Raw genomic sequence first — 11,973 nt, forward strand, 5'->3', positions numbered from 1 at the left:
GTGAACTTATGATACCGGGCAGCATAGCTGTGTCATACCTGATACATAGACAACAAAGCCAACAGCGGATGAAACCCTAGACAGAGGCCTCCCAGATCTCGACATAATTCTGGAACTTCACAACTCACAAACATTTGGTAACCCTCAGTGCACTTGACTTTAGTTCATTTACATACTGCAGTCTTATTGGTTACAACTGGAGCTGGCTGAAACGCAGCCCTTTTATTCTGCAGGAAATTCCAACATTTCAAAATTTGGTTTTGCGCCACACCAACATGAAAACAAAACAATGTGAAATTTCCAGTGAAATAAAATTTTCAAAAAAATTTAGTTGCAGGTCAAACAAAACATTTCGTTCAGATTTTGACTTTTGAAAACGTGTATATGTTAATGATATAATACAAAATAAATTTCCAAATAAAGTCATTTCAAAATGAAAAATCAAAATGTTCCATTTCAATAAGGTCAAAACATTCTACTTTGACGAAACACTTCAATTCTATTTTTTATTTCTTAACAACATTGTCAAAATCCCTGTGCTCCTGCAGAAAGTTTTGAGAAAACTGTCTCATTTGAACATTTTTTGACCATCTCTAGTTAAAACGTCTTGCAACTCTGACTGTTTTTAGAATAAAAAATTTAAACCTTTGGTCTAAAGTCTTTGGACTGTTCCACAAAAACAGTCTTTAGCTGTTCCAACAAGTAACTTGTGAAACTCACTGCTGCATGATGTGATGGGGGAAAAGAGCTCAGTGAGATCCACAGGTTCTTATGCTTCAGTGAAAGCTGATCACCATCTGGGATCGGGAAACATTATCACCCCCTACCGCCTTGCTATGATATTGCACAATTAGATTTAACATGCGGAGGAGCATACTGGCTACTGCCAGGGGCAGGATACCAGACTAGACAGACCACAGATCTATTATACTATAACAAGGAGGAGAGATTGGCCCAGCTGATCACTGATCTGCTCTGATGCCTCAAGGAGGTGAAATACCAGATGAGATAGACTCACTGCTCTGATCCAGTCTTTGGAAGACTGAAGACCTTCCCTCCTCCTGGCTGGAGCAGAAGAGCAGAAATTCACTTCACCATCACAAATGGGCAGTAGGATTTAGACTTCATGCTCAGTAAGGCTGAGGATTAAGATAATCAGGGCGAGTCAGCCCTTAGCACAAGCAATGTTCCTATGGGTACCTGCATTCTTGATACACATACACAAGATTCCTGGGCTGACTCAGCAGCTGCCGCCAGTCCAGTGTCCCCATCTGGCAGAGGGGGAGGAAGGTAACTCGTGTCTCAATCCCCTCCCCCAACCTGGCAGCCTCTTGCTGAGTCCGGATGTTGCTATAAGAAACGGCAAAGGAAATCATTTGAAATTGTTCCCTTAAGAAGTCTAATAAAACCACTTGAAGCTGATTAAGAGAAAGAGAGCAGAGAAATGACTGGAAACAGGAGGAAGAGGGGAATGAATTAACAACTCCAGTCAAGCAACATTGCTGATCTCGGTAAACAAAACACCTCTGAGAGGTACAGGAATCCCCACCACCAATTTCATCGGAGTCTGGACAATCAGCAATAAAAGGCCCTTCCCAGGCAGGAGTTTAGCCTCAGTGTACTCAGCTTAATAGACCCATGTGTGTGCTAAGCCTCAGGCAGGCATGCCCCAGTGCACAGAGCTAGCTAGGGCAGGCAGCAGTAGTGGGCTTAGAAGGGAGATCACTGCGGAGTGCTACAGGGATAACATGCAATACACCCCTAACTCACAGTGGGGAAGGGGGGGAAGAGGCAGGAGAACTCTGAAGCTCAGATCAGTACAGTCCTTTGAAATACAAGGGCCAGGGAAGCACTAAGGGCTGTAACTGTCAGGAGTCATTGTCTTCCCCTCCACCCGCCATCATTTCGATAGCACAATTAGAATCCATTTTTAAAACAGCAGCTTGAGTCAGCCTCTCTCACCGCCCATGTCTGCCCAAGCCTGTCCTGTCCTTCCAGCCTCTCTACTCATGACCACGGGTATGCGGCTGGGATGGCACATCCTCAGGTGCCACAAGGGCTTTTCAAATAGGTGGGAGTGAGCGAGCGAGGACACCACTGAAAGAGAGACAGAGGGAGCACGGCTCAGAACGAGAGACCCCATGGCTCAGACAGAACAGAGAGGGAGGACGTAGTTTTCAGGTGCAGGTGGGCCAGCTCCGGGACCGAGACCATGCAGTTTGGGCCTCCCCTAGTCACACAGACCAATTCAGCCCCCGGAGCAAAAATGACACAGAGAGAACAGAGCAGTTCTGAGAGACACGAGTCATACTGTTCCTGTTATCAGTACTGGGCAGATTAATCCCCATCCAAGGCACCTGAACCTGCTACAGAGACACCTGCTACAGCAGCACACAGGCCCCGTCAGTTCAGCCTAGAAAAGACCAAAAAATCACAGGCTTAAAGCCCCAAAGCAAATTAAAATGTTACTCTGCAGACACCAGCAGAACCCACCTGAATGAGCCACACCTTGGCCTCACAGTCATGCAGCAGGAAGGGCCCAACTGGCTACAGGATGTGCTACAGATCTTTAAAATCCTCTGGCTACCTTCAACCCACAGATAAAGCTACTGCTAGACCTTTATGGGTGGGGAGTGTGGAGTACAGCAATTGGCACACAGGTTGCACTGGAAGGGACATCATAACCACTGCTAAAATCACCCTCCACTTTTACACAGGCAGCATCTTCCCACCTTCTTCCAGACACTGCATGAAGCCCCCAAAAAAGAAAAGTATGTTGGCTACTGGGATTAGAGAACATCATCAACACAAGCAGCTAGATTGCTCTAGCTCCTTTAACACTAGCAGACCCCCTGTCTACAGGACAATGTGTAAAACAGAGCTGTGCTCTCACCAAGTATTGAAGCAGTGATCCCAAAGCAAAAATGGAAGCCAGGACACTTTCCACTAGAAACCCAGGGATGGGCAATTTTGTACCCCACAGTGACAGGAGAGACTGAAACTGTCAGGCACTTTTTATTGTGCTGCATGAGATCCAAAAGAAGAGGAAGAGACTTTTCCAAGTGATCAGAAATAGCAAGACTCTTTGCGGCAAAGCAAAGAAGAAAAATGACATAACTTTGAGCGAAAGGAAAAAGACAGTGGAAATGTCTTAATGCTACCTGGCCCCTAGCCAGCAAATTCACAATAGATCATAGTGGCCACATGGTATAAAACCCAGTTACTCCTCTAAAACCCTGACCAAGGCACAGAGATTTGACAAAGTGTATTAACTTTGGCAACACTGGTATACTTTGCCGTGCCAATAATGTTATTGAGATTGAAGCTGGGCTGAGAGTGAACACAGCCCAGGGAAGTGTGGAGGGGAAGAGATGGAGAGAGAGCTGTGGAGGGGAGCTCAAAGAGAGATATGGAAAGGAGGGAAAGAGAATGGACCTAGCTCCAAGTGAGGGAGGAGCAGCACTGCAGAGGGAGTCACAGATGATAGCAGCAGGGGGAGGGATGGAGTAGAGCGAGAAAGAGTGCAGAGAAGACAGTACAGTTCAGAGACGGATAGAGAGAGGATACAGGATTCCCCAAAATGTTAAAAATAACACAGATGCTTGAGAACCCAGTTCCCTTTCCCCAGGCCATATGATTCTGTTTACATACTCTTTCCAAATAAACCATCCTGACAGCAGCCTCCCAAAGCAGCCTCCCTGAGAATCAGCCTGGGAGCCTCTTTCTCTCACTACCAGATTTTCTCAGTTTTCTACTTTTTATTGCTTAGATTTGGTACAAATCTAGCCCCCAGGGGGACTGGGAGAACGAGCCTGCCACCACCAGGAGGAAAGCAGAGAGAGTCCTGCTGCTGCCACCCCAATGCCCCAGACGCACACAGTCCTGGTGGCCCAGTTCATACCAGCTTTTGCTTCTGTGCCCATTTAAGGGAATGGAAAGTCCAGGCAGCCTGCAAAGCAGCGCACAGGGCTCCTTTTCCCACCATACAAAGAGCGGAGGCAAAAACCCTTTCCAGGCCAGAGAGGGAGCGCTGCGCACAAACAAGGCTTTCCTGTCAGCTTCTTTTCAAAGCTGACAGCTGGAAGGAGCAGCTTGGGAGACGTTTCTCTCTGAGTCTAATTCCAGTAGCAGAACAGGAATCTCTAGGATGTGAGAAGTTTTTCTGTTCATACTTGAACCCTGTAGCACTCCAGGGTGTGGAGTCCAAGGGAATTAAAAAAACCCACCAGACCAAACAGCATGGCTTTTTCCTGTCTTGCATCTGAGTCCCGTGGCAATGGACTGGATGGCTAGGAGCAGGGATCACTCACAGATACCTAACCAAACAGCCACAGATTGTCACATTAAAGTCCTTTCAATTCCAGGCTTCCACCACAGGCTGGCTGTTCTGAGAAGGCCAGCTCTTATCAATGCCCATCTCATACAGGGACCATCCTCCCACAGAGCTGGTCCAATGGGATTATCCAACACAACAGCATTGTGGTTTCAACCCTGCCAACCCCCACGTCCTGTGGCTATGCAGGATGCCTCAGGGGTGCAGTGATTGCCCAGAACTCCTGCAGATAGATGATGCTCCTCTTTGCTGTCTGTGGTCCCAGCAAGGAAACAGCACCCTTTTGATTCATGGTTTTCCTGTCTCATGCAAGAAGATAATGACTCCCTGGACTGGTAGTTACCCATGACCCTAGTTGGGAGACTGTGGCTACTCAAGGCCAGAGATGGTCCATGCAAACTCTCACCCCTTGCAGCGCAGAAGCGGATCTGCCAGCCCACCAGTGTCCACCAGATTTTCTGAGCAGCAACCATGTTGTTGTAGTGCCCATTCTCATGTTTCTTCTGGGGAGCATTCCAGGGCAGAGAAACTGCCTTCAGCATCCTCTAGCAGAGAGGAGTCGTTCCTCAGGGTGCCCTGCATGGCTTCTGAGCCATTCTCCTCCTGCTCATCCTGCTCATCCTGCTCCCGCAGGCTCTGGAGACGTTCCTCCCTGGCCTCCATCAGCTCCTGGGCCCCATCACCTACAAGGGTGACAGTGTCAGCCACACAGGGTGGTGCTTTAACTGGATTATGGTCATAGGAAAAGAGCCGTAACCCTTTCAGGTGGACCAGGTCTGGGAAATCGATGATCTTGTTGCGGTCTAGGTCAAGGATATGGAGCTGTGACATGCGGAGCAGGGGCTGTGGGAACTCCTCAAAGCGATTCCCATACAGCCAGAGTCCCCGGAGGCCAGTCATACGTGGCAGGCTGCCCGGCAGCGCTCGGAGTCGATTGTCACCCATCTGCAAGGACTGCAGTGCAGGCATCTGGAGCAAGACCCGAGGGAAATGGTACAGGTAGTTGTTCTCAATCCACAAGCAGCGCAGAGTCTGGAGCTGGGCAAATTCTGCAGGGAGGCCAAAGAGGCGGTTGCTGCCCAGGTAGAGGCGGGTGAGACGGGGTAGGCGGCATAGTGCCTCAGGCACCTCCTCCAGCTTGTTGAAGTCCAGTGCCAGGATGCGCAACTCCCGCAGTCCCTCGATCTCCTCGGGCAGCTCCCGCAACCCCGTGCCACTGATGTAGAGCTTCTGCAGGCTGCCCAGGGCACACACTGGGCCTGGCAGCCGCTTCAGGTGCCGCCCGGTCAGCTCCAGTGTCTGATCCCCACCACTCAACTGCTCCTCCGCACCCGATGGCAGCCGTTCCTCCCTGCCTGAGGACCCTGCGCTGCCCATTCTCATGGCCAAGGGCTGCTGGGAGAACGAGAGCCACCGCCTCCAGCGGGGCAGCCCACAGGGAACATGACCACCAACTAACCTGGTGCCCCCTGGATTGGTCTCCTGGGACTAAGAGCAGTGTTCCCCCCCACGGATCCCCCCGTCAGGGTTGGGACCGACCAGACTCCCGGAGCTGGGACTGGTGCCCCCTTGCACCCCTCCGGCCAGGGCTGGGACTGGTGCCCCCTGGATCGCCCTCCCGGGACTGGGCCACGTGCCCCCCTTGGGTGCCCTGTGCCGGGGTTGGGGCTGGTGCCCGCTCGCCTCCTCCTGCCAGGGCCGGGACCAGGGCCCCCCAACAGCCTCCCGACTATGGGGCCGGTGCCCCCAGATCAGCCTCCCGGGACTAGGACCAGAGCTCCGGGATCCCCCTGCCAGGGCCGGACCGGTGCCTCCTGGATGGCCCTCCCGGGGCTAGCAGCCTGCCCCTACCCGGGATCGGCCTCCCCCCCGCGTGGCGCCGGCCCTGGCGCAGCGCGGCCCCCGGTGCCTCCCGGCCTCTCGCTCCGGGGCTCCCGGCTCGGTCTGAGCTCGGCTCCCACACACCCGGCGCCTAGCGACTCGTCTCCATGGCAACCCCCACGCTGGACAGCCCGCCTATGGCGGAGCCGCTCGGGCAGGCGGGGGCGGGCTGTCCTCAGGCCCCGCCCCTATGACACGCCCATTCCCGAGGCCGGCTGCTGCGGTCCTGCTTATACCCGGCGCGGGCTCGCTCGCACCTGACACGTGCCTCGCCCCCCTCCCCCGGGTGTACAGCCTCGGATACACTCGGGGCCCGTCCCCCAGAACCCGTGTCCCCACAGGGCACCGACACCCCAGGGCTACAGCCCTAGGCTCACCCACTGCACCCCTTCCCCTAGTACACCCATTGCACAACCCCAGCGCAGCTCCACTGAGAGACTCCCTACCCTCCAACAGCCACCCCACAACCCCCACACCCCAGCTACACCCATCCCACAACCCCTACCCTCCAACAGCCACCCCACAACCCCCATACCCCAGCTACACCCATTGCACAACCCCAGCCCAGCTCCACTGAGAGACTCCCCTCCAACAGCCACCCCACAACCCCCACACCACAGCTACACCCATTGCACAACCCCAGCCCAGCTCCACTGAGAGACTCCCTACCCTCCAGCAGCCACCACACAACCCCCACACCCATTGCACAACCCCTTCCCACACTACACCAGCCACACAACCCCTTGTCTTCCTACAGCCACCACACACCAGCCCAGCTCCACTGAGAGACTCCCTACCCTCTAACAGCCACCCCACAACCCCCACACCCCAGCTACACCCATTGCACAACCCCTTCCCACACTACACCAGCCACACAACCCCTTCCCACACTACACAGACTCCCTGTCTTCCTACAGCCACCACACAACCCCAGCCCAGCTCCACTGAGAGACTCCCTATCCTCTAACAGCCACCACACAACCCCCACACCCCAGCTACACCCATTGCACAACCCCTTCCCATACTACACCAGCCACACAACCCCTTCCCACACTATACAGACTCCCTGTCTTCCTACAGCCACCACACAACCCCAGCCCAGCTCCACTGAGAGACTCCCTACCCTCCAACAGCCATCACACCCCAGCTGCACCCATCACACAACCACTTCCCCTGCTACACTCACTGCATAACCCCAGCACAGCTCTATGGCGAGATTCCCTACCCTCCAACAACCACCGCACATCCTCTCCACCCCAGCTACAGCCACCACACAACCCCCTCTCCAGCTCCACTGAGGAACTCCCTTCCCCTCCTGCAGCCCCTACACCATCCCCTTCCCAGCTACACTGAGGGACTCCCCACCTATAGCCACCACACAACTCCCCTCCTTGCTACTCTGATAAACTCCCCCCCACTACACCCACCGCAGGTCTCCCTGCATACCACCACTGCCAAACCTACTTCTGCTACATCCTATGCGCACACCTTTCTACAACTCCCTCACAGATACACACCCCTTTGCAACAGAGAGTCTTCTGGTTAGTCAAAGCAGGAAGAAGATATCCCTGGCTACTCTTGTTGTGTATCCAGGAGTAGTGATGAGCACCCCAAGACTTGTCACTGTCGTGACTGCTTGGCAAGTGCCACTGCAAATGCCACTGCATCAGAAAGTTTTCCTTTTCCTACTAACATTACCTGGGGTACCCTCTTCCCTGGGTTTAACTGAAACCAGCTTCCTTTTGTCCAGGTTCCTTCAGACACATCAGTGCCATCCCCTGCACTAGAGATGTAGAGCTGAGGGTCATCAGCCTATTAATGGCATTCGATCTCATGGGATTTCAGTCTCCTAGAATTATCTGACCAGTCCTTTCTCCTTCATATGGCAACCCCCTGGGCACACCTCAAACCACACTAACAATCCCTGCTCACACAGCCAGGTGTACAAAATAGGACCCATCAATCCTTATCCTCTACACCCTCAACCAACTCATACATACAGCACTACACCACTTCTGTCTTCGCCTTCCACCTAATCCACCCCCCACACTCACATCCAACCCACAACCTCCAGCATACACCCAACCAGCTTTCCTGTGCATGCACAAAATCACTCTTCCTTACAAACTCAACAAAGGTCCTCCCACAAGACCCCAACCATCTCTCATACACTCAACCAGCCTTGAGTTGGTTGGAACTCAGGCAGCTCCCATGGTTTGGATTAGGTTGGCATTTAGAAAGGCAGGCTCTCCCAAGCCAGGCAGCTTTTATGGCTTGGATTAGGCAGACAGTTTGCATGGCTTGGGTTGGGCTCGTACCCTGGAAGTTCCTTAGATCAGGAGAGTTATTCCTTTATCAAGTAATCCTATGGCACTTTAGCCTCAGGGGTGGAACTGTCTTCATAGCTGTATCTTGTATAGCTGTATCTTGTGAGCACATGGCTGGCAGTGACAATCTAATAAATAATAAACCCTGTTTGTCCCCCTCCCTGTAGGAATGTCTTGATTCCAAAGAAGGATCAGGCCTGTGTCCCAGTCCCAACTCTTGGCTCGGGGTAGGGTATTTCTGTTTGTTACCCAGAGGCCTGGTAGGTTTGTTGTGAGTCCTTTGAGAGGCTGGAATGGGAATTGTGCTGACAAGAGTTTATTGATCTCCCAACAGAGTGAAGCCAATTAGCCCAGAGGTTACCAGAGGTCACAGCAGCTGCCTTTACTCCCCCACCACCACCCTTCTCATTTCATCTCATTCATTTTCAACCAAATCACATTGAAAACAAAATTCTCTCATATGTGGTTTATCCTGTATCTTTTCAGTATCCCCTTCCTCCCACATAATGCAGCCCACAAGAGATCGAAATGCCCACATACATGAGTTCCTGTGTCCTACTACAAAATCAAGAGGCACAAACACAAACATGCTGACCTCATGTACATGCAAATCTGTACACCAAATGAACTCACCTCCATGTACCTGGGCATATGCACACAAGCATACATACATGTATGGTATTTGTCCACAAATATGCCCACATAAAGAACATACATACAAATTAAAATTACATGCAAACACAAAACACACTGAATTTGCAGTCTATGCCATACACAAATATTTAATTCACCTACATGCCCAAACATACATGCATACACACAGAAAACTCATGCACATTTGCACACAAACACGTGCCAAAATTCATACAGCCAACATATACAAACATGCATGCATTGCTATTCTATTCTGTGTAGCTTCATATACCATGCCACCACTGTGGTATCCAAAGGCTTACACACACCAAACATGCATGCATGTGCTTGTTAAGGGACAGTCCATAAACTACCACGTCACCCAGCCTGGTTTCTTCCCGAGACTCAGTCATGCTTATCCCTTTTGAGATACTGGGTTTTGACTGCCCTGCACTGACCCTTGTGTCCACCACATTCTGAGAATACAGCAAAGGTCTGCATCATGTACGTATCCCTAGAGCTGGTGGCCCTGCTGGAGATGACAGTCTGGCTCCTTGACTGGTGGGAAAGGACATAGTCAATGGATTTATGCAGATGTACACGAGCTGTGCATCTAGCCCTTCCCTCAGCTCATTCCTTGTCACCCTCAAATCTGTGTAATGTTCCCAAACATTGTACACTAGTTGCTTCACTCATATTCAGTGAGTTTTAAATTATCAAGTCCTGGCTCCTCCCTGCATCCAGGTTCTGCGCATGAAAACTGTTGCATCTCCTCATCTTTTGACATTCCTAAGTCTCCTCTCCTCCAGAAATAACTAAAAAAAGCCATAATTTCTCTTCCTCAGCACAATCTAGTTACTTTGGTTCAGTCTGAGAGCTTATCTTCTCTCCTCTCCTTTTTTCTACCCTTCTCCCTGTGGCTGGCAGTGAGCTCTCATCCTTCTCCAGGAGAAGACAGACACCTTCTCCAGATCCATTCACACTATTCTCAACACACCCTGCCTCATTCCCAGGTTAGAGAAATAGCTTAACAGCCCCAGGCTCTGAAGTACCAGGTGGAGACCCTGCTGTCACAGAAAAGGATCATGGGCAGAACCAAGACTTCTGATCTAGTACCACAGATCCCAACCCTTACCTCCAGTTTTGCCTAGGGTGACCAGACAGCAAGTGTGAAAAATCGGGGCAGGGGTGGGGGCGGTAATAGGAGCCTATATAAGAAAAAGACCCAAAAATCGGGACTGTCCCTATAAAATCGGGACAAGTGGTCACTCTACTTTTGCCCCATCTCATCTCACCAAGACAAAAGATGCACTGAGCTATAGTTATCAATCAGCAGTTGTGTATCTTTTATTGCCTCTTACACATCCCTCCAGGTGTTTTGTACCCAGCCACTCTCCTGCCTTAGTTCCCTCTTCAAATCAGCCATGTCATCCAAAAGACCTTCCCTGGGAAAAATTATACTCAGACAGCCCTCCAGTGGCAGCTGTCCCAATGACAATCTCCCATAGATTGCATGTGGGATACTGTACCTTACTTAGGCAAAATTCCCACCAATGTCAACAGGAGTTTGCCAGACTAAAGACAGAGCCTGTACTAAGGACCCAAATCAGTGGGGGTTTTGTCCAAGTAAGGAGAGAGTGTAATGTGTGTCCGGTTTGTTCCTGTGCTGCCACTACAATGGGGCAACCCAGTGTCCCATGTTCTGGTAGTGGAGGCTGAGACTCCAAGCCCCTCACGTCTCATTGCACAATACCTCAGTACTAACCATGGGATAAGAATGTGATTAGAATATTTTTGATTAGCTAAACTATATAGTCTGAGGTCCATTCCCATCACCACTACTAGTACTGGAACTCACTTAAGAGCTGAGAATTCACTCTTCAGGGTGGGGGATCAGTCAAGCAGCCACTCAACCCCCCTATCACAAGCCTGGGTCGGACTGCCCTTATCCCCTTTACCCCCCCCCCCATCACCCTAGGTCAGGCCCGCCTCTCACTTCCCTTTTCCCCCTGGGTCAGCCCAACATTCTGCCCCACCCTTGTTAATGGTGCATTGCCCAGAACAAACAGCCACTGCCTGTTTGTGCAGCCCGAGAGTGTGTGCGTCTGCCCGGGTGTTACTCTATCACACACTGAATGACTGGGAGGCAAGAACTGCTACTGTTCAAGAAGTGCCCAGGAGCAGCCAGTGTTCCTCACTGTGCGCAGACACTAAACAACCTGTAACAAAACTGGGAGCCCCAGAATCTCAGAACCGTTCATTAATTTTGGGTGCCCCACCTGAGTTCCCAAGGGGCTGAATTCCACAGGCTCTGAGCTCTGCTATTATTATTTGTGTTACAGCGGCACCTAGAGGCACTGACCAAAATCAGCTCCCATAGTGCCAGGTGCTGCACAGACGCACTGTGAGAGACAGTCCCTGCCCTGGCAGAGATCAGGGCCCCGTTGTGTCAAGTACTGCACAGACACACAGCAGGAGCAGTCCCAGTCCTGGTTGAGATCAGGACCCCTTGTGCCAGGTGTTGCACAGACACACAGTGAGAGACAGCCCCTCCCCTGAAGTGTGCCTAGTCTACACAGGCAAAGGAAGGATTGTTATCCCCATTTTACACATGGGGAAATGAGGCCCAGAGAAATGCAGTGACTTGTCTGAGGTCCCACACATCTGGGTCAGAGCCAGGTACTGAACCCAGGTCTTCCAATGCCTCAGCTCCAAGCCCACCCTTCCTTTTGTGCACCAAGTCCCATTGCTTTCCTTGGGGGTGCTAAGCGCCTCTGTAACAGACCGATTGTCTCAGGC

General features: G+C 51.5%; 1 protein-coding gene across 1 annotated transcript; it reads right to left on the minus strand.

The window, feature by feature from the left end:
• Positions 1 to 284: 284 nt before the first annotated feature.
• On the minus strand, positions 285 to 6,241 carry LRRC10B (leucine rich repeat containing 10B). Its single transcript, XM_030560848.1, has one exon. It carries the CDS (start codon positions 5,714 to 5,716, stop codon positions 4,826 to 4,828), a length of 891 nt encoding a protein of 296 aa, XP_030416708.1. The 5' UTR covers positions 5,717 to 6,241; the 3' UTR covers positions 285 to 4,825.
• Between the last annotated feature and the right edge of the window lie 5,732 nt (positions 6,242 to 11,973).

Source organism: Gopherus evgoodei, chromosome 4 (genome assembly GCF_007399415.2).
Source record: "Gopherus evgoodei ecotype Sinaloan lineage chromosome 4, rGopEvg1_v1.p, whole genome shotgun sequence".
In the NCBI taxonomy this organism is placed as follows: Eukaryota; Metazoa; Chordata; order Testudines; family Testudinidae; genus Gopherus; species Gopherus evgoodei.